This window comes from Myotis myotis, unplaced genomic scaffold (assembly GCF_014108235.1).
Source record: "Myotis myotis isolate mMyoMyo1 unplaced genomic scaffold, mMyoMyo1.p scaffold_m19_p_10, whole genome shotgun sequence".
Lineage (NCBI taxonomy): Eukaryota > Metazoa > Chordata > Mammalia > Chiroptera > Vespertilionidae > Myotis > Myotis myotis.
In genome coordinates this window covers 75823857-75845638 of record NW_023416314.1, presented here as the reverse complement: position 1 = coordinate 75845638, position 21782 = coordinate 75823857, and the positions used below count along the sequence as shown (strand labels likewise).

General features: G+C 39.9%; 1 protein-coding gene across 2 annotated transcripts; it reads left to right on the top strand.

Moving 5' to 3' along the window:
* Positions 1-18397, top strand: DEPDC7 (DEP domain containing 7). 2 transcript variants are annotated; one of them, XM_036326303.1, is made up of 9 exons: positions 1-132; positions 11103-11493; positions 13019-13146; positions 13941-14130; positions 16012-16223; positions 16988-17130; positions 17322-17447; positions 17703-17781; positions 18077-18397. In XM_036326303.1, the coding sequence occupies exons 1-9, from the start codon at positions 60-62 to the stop codon at positions 18268-18270; spliced, it is 1536 nt and encodes a 511-aa protein (XP_036182196.1). In that variant the 5' UTR covers positions 1-59; the 3' UTR covers positions 18271-18397. The 2 variants fall into 2 exon arrangements, with proteins under 2 accessions (XP_036182196.1, XP_036182197.1); XM_036326304.1 differs by having other exon boundaries at positions 48-179.
* Positions 18398-21782: the final 3385 nt, after the last annotated feature.

Sequence of the window (21782 nt, the reverse complement as noted above, 5' to 3'; positions counted from 1 at the left end):
GGCGGGCTCCTACTTCAGGCGCAGCGGACGAAGGCGGTGGTGTTCCCGTAGCCACGGCCATGGCCACGGTGCGGGAGAAGGCGGCGGCGCTGAACCTGTCCGCTCTTCCCAGCCCGGCGCAGAGGCCTCCCGGTAGGTGCTGAGGACCCTGTCCGGGGAGGGGAAGGGTCGGCGGGCAGGTGAGCTGAGGCTACTGTTCTCGCGCGGGATACACTTTCTGAATATGGAATATTTCAATGAATACAGGTTTTTGACTTTTTTTTTTTAATGGTTGCATGACATTAGGAAAGACGCTGGTGAATTCTGCCACCAGTTTAATCATATCTTTGGGGGCACTTTGCTTAGTATCTTGGTTTCTTTAAATGTCCAAACAAACGGAATCGGATGATCAGTTACAAAATTTCCATTCTAGCATATCTATAACTCAGTAAATATAGTTAAGATATCCAGATAACACTTGGCTTTTTTTCCCCCCTTTTTGATAAGTTGCAACTTTTCCCCCTTTCTGTAGCTGCAGTGTGGGGTATTAGGTGAATTGGTTCCTATCTGACAAAAAGCTTTTCGTTTGTAAAACGCTAACCAGGTGTCAGTGGTCAGTGAATTGACTTGGGTCAAATGGGTGCACCTCAGTGGCCCCAGTCTTGTGTTTGACTTATAATTAGTAATGTCCCTTTTAATCTTCAAAAGTTAATGACAAATTGTGATTAAGAACTGCTTTTCTTCTGTACTTTTCTAAGAACAATCATAATATTGACCTATTCTGATCCAATTTAAAGGATTCAGAAAAGCACATGATATCTACATTCAGAATTTTTTTCTTGTTTTACATTGTGAAGGAAAATACTTTTCATCATTTGAGAATTTAAATCAAATGATACTGGAAATAGTCATGAGAAATCTTTAGGCTCACTTTCTGAGTGAAAGAAATTCCCAAATTTTACATAATTAAAAATATGGCATCCTATTTTCTCCAACAACTGAAATACCAATTCTAAGCTTGGGGCTTTTGTGAACAGATTCTTAGATGGTGGAAGGGAATATGTGTTCAAAATTAAGTAGAGGACTTTCAGAAAGAAGAGTTGAAGTTCTGCTTAGTGGATTTGAACCCAAGGACAAGACCACTGTTCTCTGCACACCAGGTGCAGTGGCAGAAAAGGGCCCACTGCCTTTTCTCATTTGTTTGGCTTGCTACTGTCGCAACCTACCTGTTAGCATTTGTTAGCAACCTACCTCTTCCACCCTTTAGTTGCCTTGTTCCAGTCCCAGTAAGCACAGTAATAGGAGCCTCCGTTCCTGGTTCCTTGCCATTCCCTTTCTGTGTGCTCTGGCAAGCAGCTTTGCACGTTTGTTTCTCTACCGATTAATAACTCTGCCATACCTTAAAGGGGCTGTACGACTAGGGACCTGATTTGTGTAGAAAAGTCTGTATGTTAACTTTCAGTAAGTACTTCAAAGATATTTGTCTTTTAATATAGACAAACAAGAAAGTGGTATGTTATCCTGCTATCCCTTTATACTGTAACTTAATTCTTTGAATTCACCTGGTATCACTTTTCCAGGGAGCTCAAAGTACTTCCCATATGCTATCTCATTAATCTGTATGAATTAAAGCAGTGGCCAATGCCTACTTTTGTTGATAGCTCTCTTAACATATTTTTAAATTGTCCTTATTAGTAGAGATTTATTTTACATACTTTACCTGCCTGCAGGCAATCTCAGTCTTCTGCATGACAATTCTAATGACATATAAGAGGAAAACAAACTTTGGACTCCCAAACCAATATGCAGTAAAAGTGTTGCAATACTGGAATCAGTGTACAGGAATTTTTCCCCACTCAGTCACAGCTGCCCAGTTTTAACACTCAGAACACAGTTCTCTACCTTTATCTATTGTCAGGATTTGGTTAGTATCTAATAAATATAGTCCTTTTTCTTTGTCCTGACAATTCTGTAATTAAGTAATGTCTTAAAACATCTTTTGACAAATATAATTCTGAAATAAAATTCTCTTAAATCTTAAATGATTTAGAATTCTTATATTTTCTGATGAAGAGTTAAATCCTCTGGCATGTTTCACATCTTGTCCTCACATCTGCTACTGGCCTTTATTTAATTGGATATTGTTCAGAGCTTGACATCATCATCCAGGTGGTATGAATAGGTAAAGAGCAGGGACTATGTCCTTTGAGGGTAGAGACTGTGTCCTATTAGTTCAGAGAAAGAAAGAGGAAGAAAGATTCTGTCACTTTTCTTTTTTACTTTGTGTGTGTGTGTGAGAAAACATTTTAAGTAGAGGATTTTTAGGTGTCTTTTTACTTTTTGAATAAATATTTAAAATTTTAGAATAGACTTAGATTTACAAAAAAGTTCCCATATGTCCTTCACTCAGTTTACCTTTTATTTACATCTGACATTAGTATAGTATATTTGTCACAATTAATGAACCAATATTGATACATTATTATTAACTAAGCCCACACTTAGATTTCCTCAGTTTTTGCCTGTCTTTTTTTTCTATTCCAGAATCCGCCTAAGAGATTACATTACATTGAGTCCATGTCTCATTAGGCTCTTCTAGATTGTGACAGTTTCCCCCTTTATTTTCTGTTAATCGCTGTGTACTGTGCTAGCCACTTTACATATGTTGTTTCAAATGATCCTCACAGTAACTGAGAGAAGTGGAATTAACTCTGTTTTGAAACAAAAAGGTTGGGTAGTTTGTCCAAGGTTGCATTATTTTATTTTTTATTTGGTAACATTTAAAAAATATTTTTAAAATTGATTTCATAAATGAAGGGAGAGGGAGAGAGAGATAGAAACATCAATGATGAGAGATAATCATTGATTGGCTGCCTCCTGCACACCCCCTACTGGGGATGGAGCCCACAACCCGGGTATACGCCCTTGACCAGAATCGAACCTGGGACCTTTCAGTACACAGGCCAATGCTCTATCCATTGAGATAAACCGGCTAGGGCAGATTGCATTATTTTAGTAAATGATGGAGCCAAGATTGGAACCCAAGTCTCTGGGATTTCAAAACCTATGCTCTTATTTTATGCTTTGTATTCACAGAACCTACCACTGTACCTACTGCATTAACACAGGTTTCCAAGTCTGAACCATATTTGATCAACCAAAAGTTTCTGAACTTTGGCACTATTGACATTTGCTTTGTTTTCGTGGCTAGCCCTGTGCATTATTGGATGTTTAGCAGCATCTCTGGACCCTCGACCCACTAGATGCCAGTAGCATCCCCCCTCCTCAGCATGTGACACCATAATGTCTTTTAGACATTGTCAAATGTCTAGTGGGGAGTAAAATCACCCACTGTGAATCACTGTGTTAACCCTTCTTTTAAAAAGCTGGTAATAATTTACAAGTATTGAATAACCAACTGTATTATGTGAAGCACTCCATAAGTCATTTAAATAATTTGAGTCTCTGTAAACTATAAGGAAATTTGAAAGAAATAAGGCACCAGGTCACTATTCTTCAAATTTTGTGGAAACTGTTCTGGCCGGGTTTACTCGGTGGTTACAGTGTTGGCCATCAGACTGAAGGGTCTTGGGTTGGATTCCCAGTCAAAGGCACATACTTCGGTTGCAAGGTGGTCAGGGTATGTGTGGTAGGCAACCAATCCATGTGTCTCTCTCACATGGATGTTTGTTTCTCTCTCTCCTCCCCCAACTCCCTCCCTCAACTCTCTCTTAAAAAAAAAAAAATGGAAAAAATACCTTTGGGTGAGGATTAAAAAATAAAATTTTGTGGAAACTGCCTATGAGCTATCTGCATTTGGAGGGTGGTAAAGGGGTAGTTTAATGCCTGAAAATGAAATTATTACATATTCATTTGTAGCATATTTTAGTAATTCTGTGTGAATGTTTATATTACATTGGGATCCAGTTTTATTTATTTTTATTGGTTGATTTGAGAAACAAGCATTGATTTGTTGTTCTACCTATTTATGCATTTATTGGTTGCTTCTATTTTTTTAAACTAATTTTAGAGAGAGGAAGGAGGAGATAAAGAGAGAAACATTGATGTGAGAGAGAAACAAGATATGAAAGCCCTAGCCAGTTTCACTCAGTGATTAGAGCGTCTGCCCTCCAACTGAAGGGTCACAGGTTCAATTCTGGTACCTCGGTTGCAGGCTTGATCTTAGGCCCTGGTCAGGGCGCCTGTGGCAACCAATTTATGTTTCTTTCTATCTCTCCTCCTCCCTCTTAAAATCAATGGAGAAAAATATCCTTGGGTGAGGATTAACAATAACAACAAAAAAGATGTGAGAGAAAAACATTGATTGGCTGCCCCCCACACACACACACACACCCATCTTTTGGTGTATTGGGCAATGCTCCAACCAACTGAACCACAATGGCCAGGACTATTTTTTCTTCTCCTTTTCTTTTTAATTTGAATTTTATATTGTTGACACTATTGTAGATCTCCCATTTCCCCACCCTTGCCCACTTCCACCCAGCCCCCATCACCCCCTCCCTCAGCCCTCACCACACTATTTTCTGTGTCCTTGGGTTATGTACATATGTTCTTTAGCTAATCCCTTTATCTTCCTTTATCCAGTCCCCGCCACCCCACTCCTCTCTGACATTTGTCAGTCTGTTCCATGTATTCATTGGTTGCTTCTTTGTATGTGTCCTGACAGGGATTGAACCTGCAACCTTGGCATATCAGAACAATGCTCTAACCAACTGAGCTACCTGACCAGGGCCATGGGATCCAATTTTATCCTATCTAATAAAAGAGAAACATGGTAATTGGCATACAACCGCTACTCTTCCCATTGGCTAATCAGGGCAATATGCAAATTAACTGCCAGCCAAGATGGCGGCCAGCAGCCAAGCAGCTTGAAACTAACATGAGGCTTGCTTGCTTCAGTGATGGAGGACTCCAACGTTCCCCGACTGCCGCTGCAGGCCTCTGAGCTGCAACTCTAAGCAACTATGTAACAAATATAGAAGCTAAACAAAACCCCAGAAACCTGCTTTAGTCCGCCAGGCTTCAGCCAGCAGGATCGCAACATTGTAAGCAAAGGCCAGAAACCTACTTTCAGCAGCGGAGGCCTAAGAGCTGGAGCCAAGCCTCAAAGCTAAAGCTGGCCCAGAATAAAAAAGAAAAAAGAAAAAAAGGAGCTGTTGGGAGCTTCAGTCACCCCCAGCCTGAAAACTGCCCTCAGCCCCTCACCCAGACTGGCCAGGCACCCCAGTGGGGACCCCCACCCTGAAGGGTGTGTGACCAGCTGCAAACAGCCATCATCCCCTCACCCAGGCTGGCCAGGCACCCCAGTGTGGACCCCCACCCTGAAGGATGTGTGACCAGCTGCAAACAGCCATCATCCCCTCACCCAGGCTGGCCAGGCACCCCAGTGGGGACCCCCACCCTGATCCAGGACACCCTTCAGGGCAAACCAGCTGGCACCCACCCGTGCACCAGGCCTCTACCCTATATAGTAAAAGGGTAATATGCCTCCCAGCACCAGGATCAGCGTGACAGGGGGCAGCACCCAAACCCCCTGATCGTCCTGTGGCTCTGTGTGTGACAGGGGCGGGGCCACAACCTCCCTATCCACCCTGCTCTGTTCGTGACAGGAGAAGGCGCCCCAACCCCCTGATCAGCCCTGCTCTGTGCCTGATAGGGGGGAGCTCCCCAAGCCCCTGATCGCCCTGCGGCTCTGTGTGTGACAGGGTGCGGCGCCCAACCCCCTGATGGGCCCTGCTCTGTGCGTGACAGGGGGCAGCGCCCCAACCCCCTGATTGGCCCTGCTCTGTGAGTGACAGGGTACGGAGCTCCAACCCCCCTGATGGGCCCTGCTCTGTGAATGACAGGGGGCAGTGCCCCAACCCCCTGATTGGCCCTGCTCTGTGCGTGACAGGGGGTGGTGCCGCAACCTCCCCATTGACCCTGCCTAGAGTGTGACAGGGGACGATGCCCCAAACCCCCAATTGGCCCTACCCTGAGCGTGACTGAGGGTGGTATCACAACCTCCCAATCGCCCTGCTCTGTGCATGACGGGGCGGCGCCCCAACACCCCAATCAGCCCTGCTGTGAGCCCGACCAGGGGCTGCACCTAGGGACTGGGCCTGCCCTCTGCCACCCGGGAGCAGGCCTAAGCCAGCAGGTCATTATCTCCCGAGGGGTCCCAGACTGCGAGAGGGCACAGGCTGGGCTGAGGGACCCCATCTCCCCCCCAAGTACCCAAATTTTTGTGCACCGGGCCTCTAGTAATGTGTATATTGATCTAAGGAGTTAACATAAACTCACTATTTCAATTATTATGTAAGTGTTTTAGTCCTTAAATAGGTTTTGCTAGCAGGACCACAGTTGATGCTGACTGCACAGATCATGGTTGATGTTGATTATCCCCTTGTAACTCTTGAGTAAGTGTCATTTCCTGACATGTCTGCCTTATGACTTGATTTTTAGGAACTATTATAGTAATAGCTTGATTATTTAGTGTGCATTTTTAGAAGTGAAGATGGTTATTTGTTGTATCACAAATACATATCAGAGTTCAATATTAGAAGCTTAACTTTTTTATTATTGGTAATTCTTTTTGGTAGACTTCAAATACATAAAAGGGCAGGTGTTTGCTTTTGAAAAAAGGCTATTGTTTTCAAGCAAATAAAGGTGAGACTGCTTGATAAATGAATATTAACTAGCCTAGATTTATGTAGTGCTTAAAAATATGTGTAGTATGCTACAAATCTGATTTAAAACAATCTCTGAGCCTCTTGTTAGGCCACCTTCCAAAAAGCTTTTTATCTGATAGGGTAAAATTTTTTGTATGTTTCATTTCATACTATGTTGTATTTGGAGCTCAATATCTACATCTAAATGGAGAGGTATAATTTCAGTCTCTAAAATCCTATAATCAGCAGTTTAGATCTGAAGCCAGCATTAAACATAGCATTCAACTCTTATAGCACTAAATGGAGAAACCAACCAAGATGTAAACCTTTTATTCAGGGTGATCGCAGCTGGTCTTTGGACTCTTTGAATCTTTGGTAATGATGATTTTAGAACACATTTGACCAAACATAAATAAGGAAGCATCAAGATGTAAACAGTACCCTGGCTGGTCTGGCTCAGTGGATTGAGCATCGGCCTGCGGACTGAAGAGTCCCAGGTTCGATTCCGGTCAAGGGCACATGCCTGGGTGTGGGCTCCATCCCCAGTGGGGGATGGGCAGGAGGCAGCTGATCATGATTCTTTATCATCATTGATGTTTCTATCCCTCTTTCCCTCTCCCTTTTTCTCTAAAATCAATAAAAATATATTTTTAAAAAAAGTTGTAAACAGTGATAAATTTTAAAGAATTTTCCAACTCACATACACATGAGTTTTGAGGATAAGCTAAAGCTTCAATTCTGGTTGCTGGGCTTACAAAGCATTCATTGTACAATTCTGATTTCTTGAATTCTGTTTAGAAATCACAATAATTCATCTTACTGGACATGGTCTGCTATACCAATGTTCATTTCAGCTATTATATGGTGATAAATAAGAAGTTTAAAAATAGCATGTTGGGGAATCTGTGTTCAACTGGTGAAGTCAGCATTAAAAAAACAGGTTACCCTGGTGTGGGTTTTGGCACATTTACTTGTTAGATCCAAGATATATTATGTATTAAAGTATCTGTATGAACATGAGCTAGTTTGGGTTTGTGGGTGGCAGTGCTTGAGGGGAACTATCTCATTGTGCAAAGGTTGGGAATTAATGGCCAGTGAGAACAGAGGGGACCTGAAAGGGCTGAATTGTATCATGCCTAGAGGACTCTGAAAAGATTGTGTGGCTCACAGGTGCCTACTATCCTGCTCTAACCTGTTCTTTAATCTTTTATACTGTGTTATCCAACCTGAAAAACTTCCTGATTTCCCATATTTAAGCAGCAAGTTAATATAAGGAAATTTATTATGTACTTCTTAATTCCCTTGTGCAGATTAGCCTTTTCCACGTCATTGAGGCTGTGTATTCCCTACCTCTCACCCACTTCCGTTGTCTTATTGATCTCAAATTAATAAGTGACTCAGCCTTATCTTTTAGAGTTTGTATGCCAACCTACTTGTAGCTCAGCTGACTTATGTGTTTCATCATTAATATTATCACTAAACCAGAAGTCTGTTTCACTGGTACTTAAAAGGCAATCTGATCTCTGCAAGATTGAATCTGGCTTATTTTCCTTTCCTGTTTTACCCCTGTGTACTGTGGATAGGACATATTATAGAATTTATGATATCCTGCCTTATTTTAGGAGTGCTAACTACTAAGTGTTTTTAAATAACTTAGTTAAGGGTTCACAAATCTTAAAGTTGTGTATTTCGTTTCTCCTGATCTTATTGGCTCATTTAAAGGTCTTTCACTTAATCCAATTCTTCAATGAAAATTAAGGCTAAAACTATCTGGTGGCTTACTTTTTATTGAATTTATTGGGGCCCTAGCTGGTTTCACTCAGTGGATAGAGCGTCAGCTTGTGGACTGAAGGGTCCCTGGTTCGATTCCGGTCAAGGGCACATGCCCTGGTTGTAGGCTCGATCCCCAGTAGGGGGTGTGAAGGAGCCAGCCAATTAATGATAGTCTCTCATCATTGAAGTTTCTATCTCTCCCTTCCTCTCTGAAATCAATAAAAATATATTTTAAAAAATAAAAATATTTTTTAAAAGAATTTATTGGGGTGACATTGATTGGTGGCTTGCTTTAATATATTTATATTTAAGTACTAGGAAAAACTAGTATATATTTACTACCTATGAAACTGAGGGCAAGTTTGTTTAATTCACTAAGCCTTAATTACCTCAAAATAGGATTGTTAGTGACTGTTTCAGAGAATTTTATCAGGATTAAGTGAGAGAAGGCAGAGCTTGTCATATTGTAAGTACTAAATGTTAGCTATTAATAATACAATGAAGATATGAAGAAGACTAAAAAGCAGACATTAAGTTCATTTAAATCTTCACTATAATCTCTAGTAGTTTAGGAAGTTAAGCATAGTAATGGCTAATACTCCTTCTGTTTAGTCATTGTGGCTGGAAACAGCATAGCTGCTCCTGAGTCCTGGATACCATTAATGACCTGGACATATTTTGAGATTCCATCAAATGCCTGATTCTGGCTTTATTCAGTAGAGACTAAATACTGTACCAGCATTAAATCTAGTTCCAATTTGATTTATCTAGTTGATTCTCTATAATTTGATTCTTAAAACTGCTCACATGGTATTTGGAAAACTGGAAGAAATTTCTTCCTTCTTTGTTTATTACTAGATTATAAAGTATCTTGAATTTTAAAATAGAATTTTGATAATTAAAAACAATCGATGATTATTTAAAATAACATCATAATAATAGGTAGATAGAAAATTACTCATCAGCTTTTGGTATTGAAAATCTACAAATAAGCAGTCAAGGGCTTTATGTATATGTGTGTTTGTATGTTAGTAATTTTCATGGTAAAGATGTTAACATTTCTAGTAGCTACAAAATTATAGTATAATTAGAGCCCCGGTGCACAAATTCATGCACAGGTGAGGTCCCTTTGCCTGGCCTGCAATCGAGGCTGGCCAGTCAGGGAGAGGGACCGCGAGAGGTTGGCTGGCCGCAGGAAATTGGCTGTGGGAGCACACTGACCACCAGGGGGCAGCTCCTGTGTTGAGCGTCTGCCCCCGGGTGATCAGTGCACCTCAAAGCTACCAGCCGGTCATTTGGTCGTCTGGTCATAACGGTTGCTTAGGCTTTTATATATCTGGTCATAATGGTTGCTTAGGCTTTTATATATATAGATGGTCGACTACACTCATTAAATTAATTGCAACACAAAAGATGAATTCCAAATGACCACTTAAAATTTATGATTCTAGTGAATTAAGTGGAGTTTTCATGTCCTTCAGGAACTTATCTTTGCTTTCACCTTCCATATTCTATTTTACCTAAGAAGGCAGGAATGTAATTTCCAGCAGTAGTTTCCTTAATTACAATTCCCCATATTCCTTACTGTTTTACTAATGCAACAACCATGTGTGTGTATCTATAATTATATCTCTATCTATCTATCTATCTGATTGATAATGCTTTAAAATTATATAGAACATGAGCCAAATCCAATACCACCTCTTATAATGTCTGGAATTACCCTTAACCTCTGTGAGTTTGTTTTCCATCTTTTAAAAAGAAATGATATCTCCCTCATAGGGTTGCTATGAAGATTAGATCATTAATGCACTTAATAGAGTTCTTTGCACATAATTGGTAACTGCCACAAGGTCCTACTTGATCTGCAAACCCTAAGCCCCAAACCCTATTTCTACTCTTCTCTGATCTCACTTCCTACTGTTCTCTCCCTTTGTCACCCACACAAACCATGCTGGTCTCCTTCTTCTTCTCAAGGCCTGTGCTCTTTCTGTTCTCTCTGCTCTTCCCCCTAATATATGCATAGCTTGCTTTCTGTTGTTGTAGTTTTTTGTTGTTGTTGTTTTTATAGAGGAAGGGAGAGAGAATGGAGAGATAGAAATTTTGACGAGAGAGAAACATCATCGATTGGCTACCTCCTGCATGGCCTCTACTGGGGATCGAGCCCACAATCCAAGCATGTGCCCTGACTGGGAATCATACTGGTAACCTCGTGGTTCATGGGTCAACGTTCAACCACTGAGCAACACCAGCCGGGCTGCTTCCTGGTTTTTAAATGGTGCCCAGAAACTCAGGTTTCTGCTCAGAAATCACATGGTCAGGAAGGTGTTTCCTGATGTCCATCTAAAATAGCATTTTCTTCCTTAGCTAGCTTTACTTTTTCTTCTTAGCATTGATCTAACATATCTGTATTGTCTGTATCTTCCCATAAAGTATACATCCATGAGAACAGAGACTTTATTTTGTTCACTTTGTATCCTAGTACACAGGACAGTGTTTAGCATATAGTGGGCATTACATTTTTAAATGAATTGTTACTAATAATTTGATATTTCAATAAGAAGCTGACTTCACAATTGTTCCTTTTAATAACTTTAGAAATTGCCACTTTTTGCTTAAGGATTGCTTAGACCTTACCATAAATAAATAAGGTTACTCTGTGATTTTTTTCCATTCCAGGTTTCAGTGTGGCCCAGAAACCATTTGGAGCCACATATGTATGGAGTAGCATTATAAACACTCTTCAAACACAAGTGGAGGTGAAAAAACGAAGGCACCATTTAAAAAGACACAATGACTGCTTTGTTGGTTCAGAAGCTGTCGATGTTATTTTTTCTCACCTAATTCAGAATAAATATTTTGGTGATATAGATATTCCTCGGGCCAAAGTAGTAAGAGTGTGTCAAGCACTTATGGACTACAAAGTATTTGAAGCAGTTCCAACCAAAGTCTTTAGAAAAGACAAAAAACCTATGTTTGAAGATAGTAGTTGCAGCCTTTATAGATTCACAACAATACCCAACCAAGACAATCAATTTGGCAAAGAGAATAAACTACATTCACCTTCTAGGTTAGTATATAATATAAGGTTATCATGGGCATACTGGCAGGATTTTGTCTATCTATTAATAAGATGCTGACTGGCTTTGTTTCTTTTGAATTAGTAAATTAGGCTAAAGTCTGGGTTTGTGGATAAATTTGATCAAGTAGAGTGAACTTTTATTTTTTTGCTATCTTTTAGAATTCTTGTTTGTTTCTGCTAAATATAAAATATGAACAATCAACAAACTGATTTTTCTGCTTCAAGTTACAATTTATAGTGTAAAAAATGTTAGCTTATCCACAAAATGGTATGAGAACAGAGAAGGTGAACACAGGCAGGTAGGGTATTACTAGATTCCACAAAATGGTAGATGTGAAGTATGAAAGGCATGTGGGAGCTAGAATGCACAGGTTTCATATGACATATTAAGGAGTTTGTGCCTGGTCATACAGTTTTGAGAAGCCACAGAAAGATTTTAAGCAGGATGAGATTGCATTTTAGAAAGGCCATCCTGGTAGCTGTACGATCAGCCTAATGGGGAGAGCCAATTTGGAATCTATTGCAATATTGCAGTCTACAGATGAGGGTGAAGCAAATGGTGAAGATGAGGGAGACATATAAAGGGAGACTGTGGGACAGAACTGTAAAACCCCAGTGACTGAAATGAATGTAGGTGATAAGTACATAATGAACTGAGTTATTTGTTATAAAAAAAACCAAAACTTTTTCCTTTTATTCCCCTCACCTCAATCGTGCAGAGGTAATTGAAGCTCTTATAATTCAGAGGTGACACAAGTTTAATGTATTGAGTTTCAAATATTTTAAAACTATATATTTAAAACATAATAAAATTTACCGCTATATGTGGGAAGGAAATATAAGGGTAAGGTAGGGCAAGTCAACACTTTCCAGATGCAGGTCCACACGCTTTATCCGAAACCTCTGGGGACCTGACTGATTCGTTTAGGAATTTGGAACTTAGGAGAGTTTAGAAAGGTATTTTGTACATATATATTAGATAACACCCCTAGAAGGATCTTTAAGCAACTTATTAATGTTTTTGCAGTAAACAAAACATTCATACTAACTGGGATTCATAAAAACTATGATAGTCTCAAAACAAGTTTTGTCATTATATGAGTTCTGAATAAACTTTAGATTTTTTCCAAGCTTTTTGGGTTTCAGAATTGTGAATAAAGGGTTGTAGATTTGTATTTGGAGAATGATTAGCACTGTCTACAAAAGAATGCCCCAGGAATAGAGATAACTAATAAAAAACATTAAGCATAATGAAGTTTGTTTTAAAATTCAGACTAACATTTTAGTCATTGAGTTACTTAAATCTAAATGTTCAAAGGAGAATTTAGAGTATGTATATTTAGGCCTAATAAAAAAGGTGGGATTTTTTGTATGTTATTCTACTCTTAGAATTTGCATGTATTGTGTTTTTACTCAAATACATAAACTTTCTAGAAACTCTTGGCTCTCGAATACTAAAATATTTCTGTGGGCTTACTAATAAGCATTATTTTATGAAATAAATTCATTTTAGGTATACAGATGCATTTTTTAAATCATCTGATATCAAATCAGCAAGTTTAGAGGACCTGTGGGAAAATCTGAGTTTAAAGCCTGCTAACTCCCCTCATGTAAATATCTCTGCAACTTTGTCTCCACAAGGTAAGTTAAAGATGATGCAAGTAAGAAGCAAAAGGCTAATTTCAAATAAAGTTATTTAAAATTGTTTCAATTTTAACCTTTTTTAGAATTTAAATATTCAAAGCACAAAGAAAGGGCACACTGTGTATTAAAACTGTTTATATTAAGTTTTAACAGAGGTCTTATTATCTTTAACAAATAGATCAGTGTTGCAATTCTTGAACACTGACTTTTGTCCTGTCAGCTGGCAGAAGTTCAAATCTGAAATGTTTTGCATGCAGATTTTTATTTAAAATATGCTCTCAGATATTTATTTCCTTAAAAGATTTTATTAGGTTAAATAAAAATTTGAAAATTCCATTAAAATAGTAACAGAATTCTTATATTCTTCCTTGTCTGTGGAAATGGAATATAGTTTCATGACTGATTTCCACCTTCCCTCCCCCATTCTAGTTGTGGAAACCCTGAGTGGAATAATCTGCAGCCAAGAGTTTCAAATGAGTTTTCAGATTGAATGAACCATTCTTTCTTCCAAAGTCCTTATTAACATGCTTTATGACTTGATTTCTTATCTCTGCCATATTGCTTTTTATAGTACAAGAATGAAAGGAATTCCTGTTGTCCAAAGTCTGTTCTCCTACACTTTAAACAAATCTTGAATTGTTTTCAGAAATCAGTTAATAAGGTTGACTATTTCTCTCTCTCTTACTTTTTTTTTTGGTCACAATTTATTAGCTTATATCTACCTAGACAAATCTCATGGTGAACATTTAGTAACTATTGTTATTTTTCGTCCTGTCATTTTTCCTGTGTAGTTATTAATGAAGTTTGGCAAGAAGAAACAATTGCGCGTCTACTACAACTTGTAGACCTTCCACTTCTTGACTCCTTACTCAAACAGCAAGAGGTTGTATCTAAAGTTGCTCAACTTAAGAGGCAGCCTGACTTGGTCAACAATAGTAACTACCTGGATCGAGGGATTCTCAAGGCTTATGGTGACTCTCAGTATGTGGAACTACATATAATAATTTGAGTGTGCTTGTAGGATGGTTATAGCTAATTAAGATAATCTTTTGAGTTCTTCTGTCCATAGAATCAGATATGCATTGTCAGTTGATATTATCAGTATTTGGGAAAGTAAAGAACAAAATCACTGTGGTCAAAATTAGAAAGAGATTTATATTTCATTATTTTTCATATTCATTTTTGTTTCACATGTAACTTACTTGTACATCAAGTGAAGAAAATGATTATGCTCCATCTTCTTATCTTTGTTAAAATGTAGGTCTGTTAGGTCTCTTAGGGGTGTCGGTCTTCAAAGAAACCTGGAAAAAATGAACAGATTTGGCAAATTCTTAGAATCTTTTGACCACATATGCTTAAAAGAAATTTTTAAATTTACTTATTGATTTTAAAGAGAGACATTGACTTATTATTCCACTATTTATGCATTCATTGGTTGTTTCTTGTATGTGCCCTGACCAGGGATCATACCGCAACCTTGGTGTATTGGGACAATGCTCTAACCAACTGAGGTACCCGGCCAGGGCTCCACATGTGCATTTTATATGCCTCTAGAATACCTGTTAAATATGTATTTTTAAATTAACTAGTTTTGTTAAATAAATATAATGAAAGTAACTCTTGTTTCACCTCTACCATTCTCCTGAATATAAATCTTAAGATTTAAAGGCTTAAATTAACTTCAAGTTAAGGAAATTATGATTTTTCCCCCCTTAAAGCAGAGCGCTATATTCCTTATAACTTTGGAGCTCCTCTCCTAAATATAATTATTAAAGGTTAAAATCTTGTATTTTAAGCTCATTTAATTTTTAATAATTTTGCCTTAGCAGATAGTGTTCCAGCATAGTTAGAGAGATGGAAATGTTAGAAAGAAATACAACTTAACATGTTTAGTACTTCACCAGATCTACATTCCAGTGAGCTATTAATAAACAAATAGTTGAATGTCAAAAGCTAACTTAAAACCTTACATGTAAAAGTTAATCCCAACTTACTAGTTATTGAACTCTGCATGTATAATGGGAGCTTATTATTCTACAGGAATTTAAATTACATTTCTACAACCTAAAGTAACGTGAAAGCATTATGACCTTAAATTTAAATACAGAATCAGCAATTGTGCTAGATGTAACCTTAAAGATCATCTCGTTGCTTCTTATTATAAACTTGATGAAACTGATGCCCAGAGAGATGAAGTGACCTGCCCCAGATAATGCACCTGGGTGGTAGATACAGTTGTTCTGAGTCTATAGCAGTAGAGTACATGAATATTTTTAAACTATATATATTAACAAATCAAATATTAAAAGTTATTTTATGTCTTAAAATACAGCCTTTTTCTGAAGTCACTCAGCTGGTATTTTTATTAGAAATGGTAATTAATATTTAATTATTCTGAAACCCTACCTTATCTTTCTCTATTCTCTCAGCCAAAGTGAGAGATGACATCATATATAGAGCTCTGAAGTAAGGAACACTATATTAGAAAAATAGTGGTCTAGGAATCAGATCTGGGATCTAGTCCTGTCTGGGACCTTGAGCAAGTAACTTAAGAGATTCTGTGCCTCTACTGTAAATGTAAAGAATAGAGTTTGAGTTTTGATGTCCTTTTTAGCTCTATATTGTACTGGATAGCTTCCATTTTCACTTTTTAAAAAGGTAAGAAAAAGAAGACATTTAATAAGCTGAACTTTTTATCTGTGATACATGACCTCTCTCTATATTAAAAAAAATTACACATATCTTTACCTAAGTGTGTAGAAATTTATCCTGGTGGCAAACTGGAAATAGCTAGTAAATTGGGTACTATGTGTATATTTGTTACTGTTGGCTTTTTAAAATGGTTCTTTTTTCCCCACATAGGGAAGATGAGTGGCTCTCTGCAGCAACTGACTGCTTGGAATACCTACCAGACCAGATGGTGGTGGACATAAGCAGGAACTTTCCTGAGCAACCAGATAGAATAGACTTAGTGAAAGAACTTCTGTTTAATGCCATTGGCAAATATTACAGTAGTAGGGAACCTCTGTTAAATCACTTATGTGATGTTCATAATGGAATTGCAGAGCTCTTAGGTAAGTAAGAATCTTACTGGATACTAGAATTAGTATTTTGGAAGAAACAAGAAAAAAAATTGTTCTCAAAATTAATCAGAATGGTATAACTTCAAGCTAGGAGTGAATCTGGATTGTATGTTTATTTCAAAACATCTAGGGATCATTTGGAAAGAGGCTTTGATAAATTTTGAAGTGACCTACAACTTCTAGTGCCCACAGATCTAGGGATCATTTGGAAAGAGGCTTTGATAAATTCTGAAGTGACCTACAACTTCTAGTGCCCACAGAATGCCACTCTCATTCGTTGGAAGTTCATTAAGCATAGAGTAGCTGTTCTCTTCTTTAGAAAGGAACACCAGTACCACCATCATTCTCCTTCAGTCTCTTCAAAATGGGACTCCTGCTTTGTCCCTCTACCAATATACCAAGCTATTTTTCTCAGGGAGGGTTGGATATAGCAATACAGTACCTATAGTGTGCCCTTGAAATGTATTGAATGGATGGAAAACAGGCTGGAAATTTATGTCCAAAGACAAGACTTGGATTTAACATCCTAAGAGTAATATATGACAAGGACTTAGGATATTAGTTGCCAATTCGAGAATTGGCTTCCTTCATGGTATCAGTCATTCATTATAATTCCTAGTCTTTTTGTTTTGTTTTTTGCTTTTGAAAATTATTTTGAATACATTTACTGTTCAGCTTAAGCTTTATATTAATATTGTTCCCTTTAATATAGTCATATTTGGTCAAAATTAAAAGCACTTTTCTTTTGGCTAAAGTGAATGGGAAGACTGAAATAGCATTAGAAGCTACTCAGCTCTTTCTAAAGCTTCTGGATTCCCAGAGCAGAGAAGAGTTTAGAAGACTACTGTATTTCATGGCTGTTGCAGCACATCCTTCTGAATTTAAATTACAGAAAGAAGTAAGTCTTTTGTCTAAATGTTAATTGTATTCAGTATCCTTAATACTCATAGGACCCACGTGTCACACTATTCCATCATCAGCATTCCATCACATGCTGAACTAGGATAATAGTTATTAATATTTAATGTTTGCCTTTTATGTTAAACTTTTAAATATGTTCCATTAGGTATGTGTTATTTTATTTTATAGAGTGACAACCGAATGGTTGTGAAAAGGATGTTCTCAAAAGCTGTTGTTGACAATAAAAATTTATCTAAAGGCAAGACTGATCTTCTGGTACTCTTTTTAATGGATCATCAAAAAGATGTCTTTAAGGTAAAACTCTGAAAGTAGTTCATTTGAATTTATATAATAGGTCACTAGATTAAAATGCATTTGAATAATGTCCAATGTCTCCTCCTCCTTTCCTCCCCCTCCTCCTCCTCCACTCCTTCTCCCCCTCCTCCCCCTCCTCCCCCTCCTTCTCCTCCTCCACTCCTCCTCCCCCTCCTCCCCTCCCCTCCTCCTCCTCCTCCTCCTCCTCCTCCTTTTCCTCCCTTCTTCCTTCTTCTTCTTCTTTTTTTTTTTAAGATTCCTGGAACTCTACATAAAATTGTCAGTGTTAAGCTCATGGCCATTCAGAAGGGAAGAGATCCAAATACAGGCACAGGTAATCTGAGAAATATTATTTTAATGATCGTCCAAAGATAAATTCCTACTATTTACTAGAAAGTGTTTTACTGTAAGTAATTGTACCTAATTTCAACTAAACTTTAAACAACCTCCTCAGACTTAGCAGAGCTTCCTTAAACTCAGATGCAGATTGACCAGCGTTAGAAAGTTGGCAGTGCTTAACATCTTCCGTGCATTTTATAACATGGGGACTAAATATAAAAATATTGATTTTTATAGTTAAACCTAAAGAATAGATTCATTAACTGAACTTTTTACTCTTAATATTTAAGGATATACTTTTTGTGAGAGAATTGATCAAAGTGATTATTCGGACCATACACAGAAGACAACCAAGGATGAGCTATTGAGTTTATTAAAAACTATTGATAAGGATCCAAAACTGTCTGCCAAAGAGAAGAAAAAAATGCTAGGTCAGTTCTATAAGTGTCACCCAGACATCTTTATTGAATATTTTGGAGACTAAATTTCTAATGTCTGTATATCACTTGTGTTTTTTAAGAATTATGTATCTTAAAGACCCAATCACATTTGTAATTTTGAATGTTCTTCTAAATATGAAACTGTACTTAATAAAACCTTTTTGTATAACCTTTTGTGTCTGAAACTGAGTTATTAGATGGTGTATTGCTGTTAAGTATTGACATCTCTTACGTGAGTTGATTTATAATTCTTGTGTATAAAACTTTCTAAAACATAAGAATTTAAATGACCTTATAGTGTTTACATAAGAAAGTATTAAACATTAAGAATGTCCATAATTACAAGTTAATAGGAATGTGGTTTGTACCTTAAGAGGTATTCCTTAAAGATACAAAATTTGATGAAGTAAATTTACTAATTAACAAAGACTGTAGACAAATTAGAAATTGAACTTTCCTAATGCTTTTGAAAACTTCAACATCTTTTATAACTTATTGTGGAAAATTTCAAACATATATAAAAAATGGGGAGGCCCTAACCGGTTTGGCTCAGTGGATAAAGCGTCGGCCTGCGGACTGAAAGGTCCCAGGTTCGATTCCGGTCAAGGGCATGTATCTTGGTTGTGGGCACATCCCCAGTAGGGGGTGTGCAGGAGGCAGCTGAATCGATGTTTCTCTCTCATCGATGTTTCTAACTCTCTATCCCTCTCCCTTCCTCTCTGTAAAAAATCAATAAAATATATTTTAAAAAATGGGGAGAACAGAATACTGAACTCCCACATACTTATCCAGTCCAGTTTCAACAACTCTTAGCTCATGGTCAATCTTTTTTTTTTTTTTAATATATTTTATTGATTTTTTTACAGAGAGGAAGGGAGAGGGATAGAGAGAACATCGAGAGAGAAACATCGATCAACTGCCTCCTGCACACCCCCTAGTGGGGATGTGCCTGCAACTAAGGTACATGCCCTTGACCGGAATCAAACCTGCAACCCTTCAGTCCGCAGGCGGACGCTCTATCCACTGAGCCAAACCGGCTAGGGCTCATGCTCAATCTTGTTTCACCTATACTCCCACCCACTCCTTGGTCCCACCCCAGCAAATTTCAGACATATCATTTTATCTATAAACTAGAGGCCTGGTGCACAGATTCGTGCACTGGTGGGGTCCCAGGTTCAATGTCAAGGGTACACACTGCTGTTACAGGCTCCTCCCCAGCCTGGGCCCTGGTGTGTGTGTGTGTGGGGGGGGGGGGGTTGGGGGGAGACACATGTGCATGCAAGAGGCAACCAATAGATGTTTCTGTCTTTCCCTCTTCCACTCTCTAAAAGATCAATGCAAAAATATCCTCGGGTGAAGATTAAAAAAACAAAACACTAAACTCCGAGGAAACAACAAAGAAAAGAGAGAGCAGCTTGTAGCAGAGAGGGGAGTGCGATAGCCTGCAGCAGGAAGCGGGGTGGGATGATTTGGGATGACAGAGCAGGAGCGATCTCTAGAGCTGCCAGCTTTCTCCTCCCAAACCCGAGTGCAGCCAGCCTTGCAGGAGCTCCCTTTACCTTGAGGTAATTTGTTTCCAGTCCTTGTAGCCAAAACTGAAACACGAGTCAGTATGTTTTTAATATCTGAAGGAAGCAATTCAAAATATATCAAAAGGTTACAAGGTGAACTAAGTCAAACAGAGGTTTTGGTGTTGTCACACGGTCCTCTCCACGTGTGAACATCGTTTATATTAATCCAAGGAAGGCCGAGCACGGTCACCGGGGCCGGGGGGAGGGCGTGGGACTTGCTAGGGAGGCGATTCCAGCCTGGCTGCATCTTAGGGTCACCTGGGAAGCTTAACAATTCTTGCCTGGCATCACCCCCTTTCCCCCACTTCGCCCCCCAAGTTTCGGGTGACAGCTTTAGACTGTCCCCAGAAGACGCCGAGGGGTAGTCAGGGTTGAGATGCCCCAATCTAGAGACTCGAGGGCACAGCCGCCTGGACTCAGAAGTGAAAACTGCATGTTTTCTTCGTGAATCTTAGTTCCAGTTGGATAATTTTTTTTTCCCCCCTCCGGAAGTGAACCCTGGTCTGAGGACGTGCACGTGCTGGCGAGGGAAGAGCTTGAGGGCGGTGTTCGTGCGGTCTCTACTGTCGGGGTAGCCACCCTTTCGGAAGCGGTGCTTGCAAGCACCAATTCCACTCCCTCTTGCTTTATTCTGGTTCTTTTAATAAAACAAGTTCGTAAGCTACAGGTAGAAGACAACTATTACCTTCACTTTGTTTAAAGCATGATTTAGTGCTCAGTCTTTTTTTTTCTTTTTCTTTTTTTTTATATATTTTATTGATTTTTTAGAGAGAGGAAGGGAGAGAGATAGAGAGTCAGCAACATCGATGAGAGAGAAACATCGATCAGCCGCCTCCTGCACATCCCCCACCGGGGATGTGCCCGCAACCCAGACACATGCCCCTGACCGGAATCGAACCTGGGACCCCCCAGTCCGCAGGCCGACGCTCTAGCCACTGAGCCAAACCGGTTTCGGCTAGTGCTCAGTCTTAAGAGCATTTTTTTCCCACAAATGAACACAGTGAGGAGTCACGCACTTTTTTTTTTTTTTAACTTTTTAACATGAGGCACAAAAAACGATTCTCTTCGCGTGCGCTGTTTTACAGCTACCGGCTGAGGGGAGAACGGCTTCAGGGAGCAGCCTCGAGGCAGTCAGGCCCCACCACCTGGGACGGAGGAAGGGGAGGCTGCAAAACGGCCTCGTCCGAGCTCAGAGGGACGCCTGCTCGGGGGCTGCCTTGGACGTTCCCTGTGCCACGGCCCGAAAGCGGGCTGAGCGCTCGAGGGAACCGTCTGCCCCAAGCTTTCCGTCTTTTCAGGGCTAAAGTCTCACTCTTCCTATCGACCAAGTGTAGCAGCCGCTTAAAATCTGAGAGGTGACCCCAGAGCCAAACCTCGTCTGTGCCATGAACGTGAGGCCTAGCTGCCCAGGGGATGGGCATGACTTTAACAGCCAAGATGAGGGGAAGGGAATAAACCACGTGCAACTACAACATCTGAAGTCATATTTACATTTGGAAGCTTGGGCCGGGAAGCTGGGAACGGCGTCGAGGCTGGGCGACCAGCCCTTTTCCTTCACTTGCCTGAAGCCGCACCTCCTCTACCTCGCGCACCTCTCCTGCCGCTCGCTTCTGAGGCGAACACCCGGCCTCAGCCCGGGTCTCTCCGTACGTGGCGCCGCCCCGCTCTGAGCCACGCCCCCGCCTCTCCGGACGTGGTGCCGCCCCGCTCTGAGCCACGCCCCCGCCTCTCCGTACGTGGCGCCGCCCGCTCTGAGCCACGCCCCCGCCTCTCCGTACGTGGTGCCGCCCGCTCTGAGCCACGCCCCCTCTCCGTACACAAACATGGCGCCGCCCTGGGCTCAGCCACGCCCCCTGCCTTTCCGTACAGAAAATGGCGCCTCCCACCTTGGGCTTAAGCCTCCAGGTGAAGAGCTGCCTCCCGCTTCCCGACTCAGAGGAGCGACTGCACTGGCCGCTACCCTGCGGGAGGGACGGCCCGCTGCG

Bases quoted from the DNA above. Each gene is read 5' to 3' on its own strand.
- DEPDC7 (XM_036326303.1), top strand. From the start codon at position 60: ATGGCCACGGTGCGGGAGAAGGCGGCGGCGCTGAACCTGTCCGCTCTT. The intron at 133-11,102 runs GTAGGTGCTGAG...TTTCCATTCCAG, and splicing joins CCCGGCGCAGAGGCCTCCCG to GTTTCAGTGTGGCCCAGAAA. The intron at 17,131-17,321 runs GTAAGTCTTTTG...TTTATTTTATAG, and splicing joins AATTTAAATTACAGAAAGAA to AGTGACAACCGAATGGTTGT.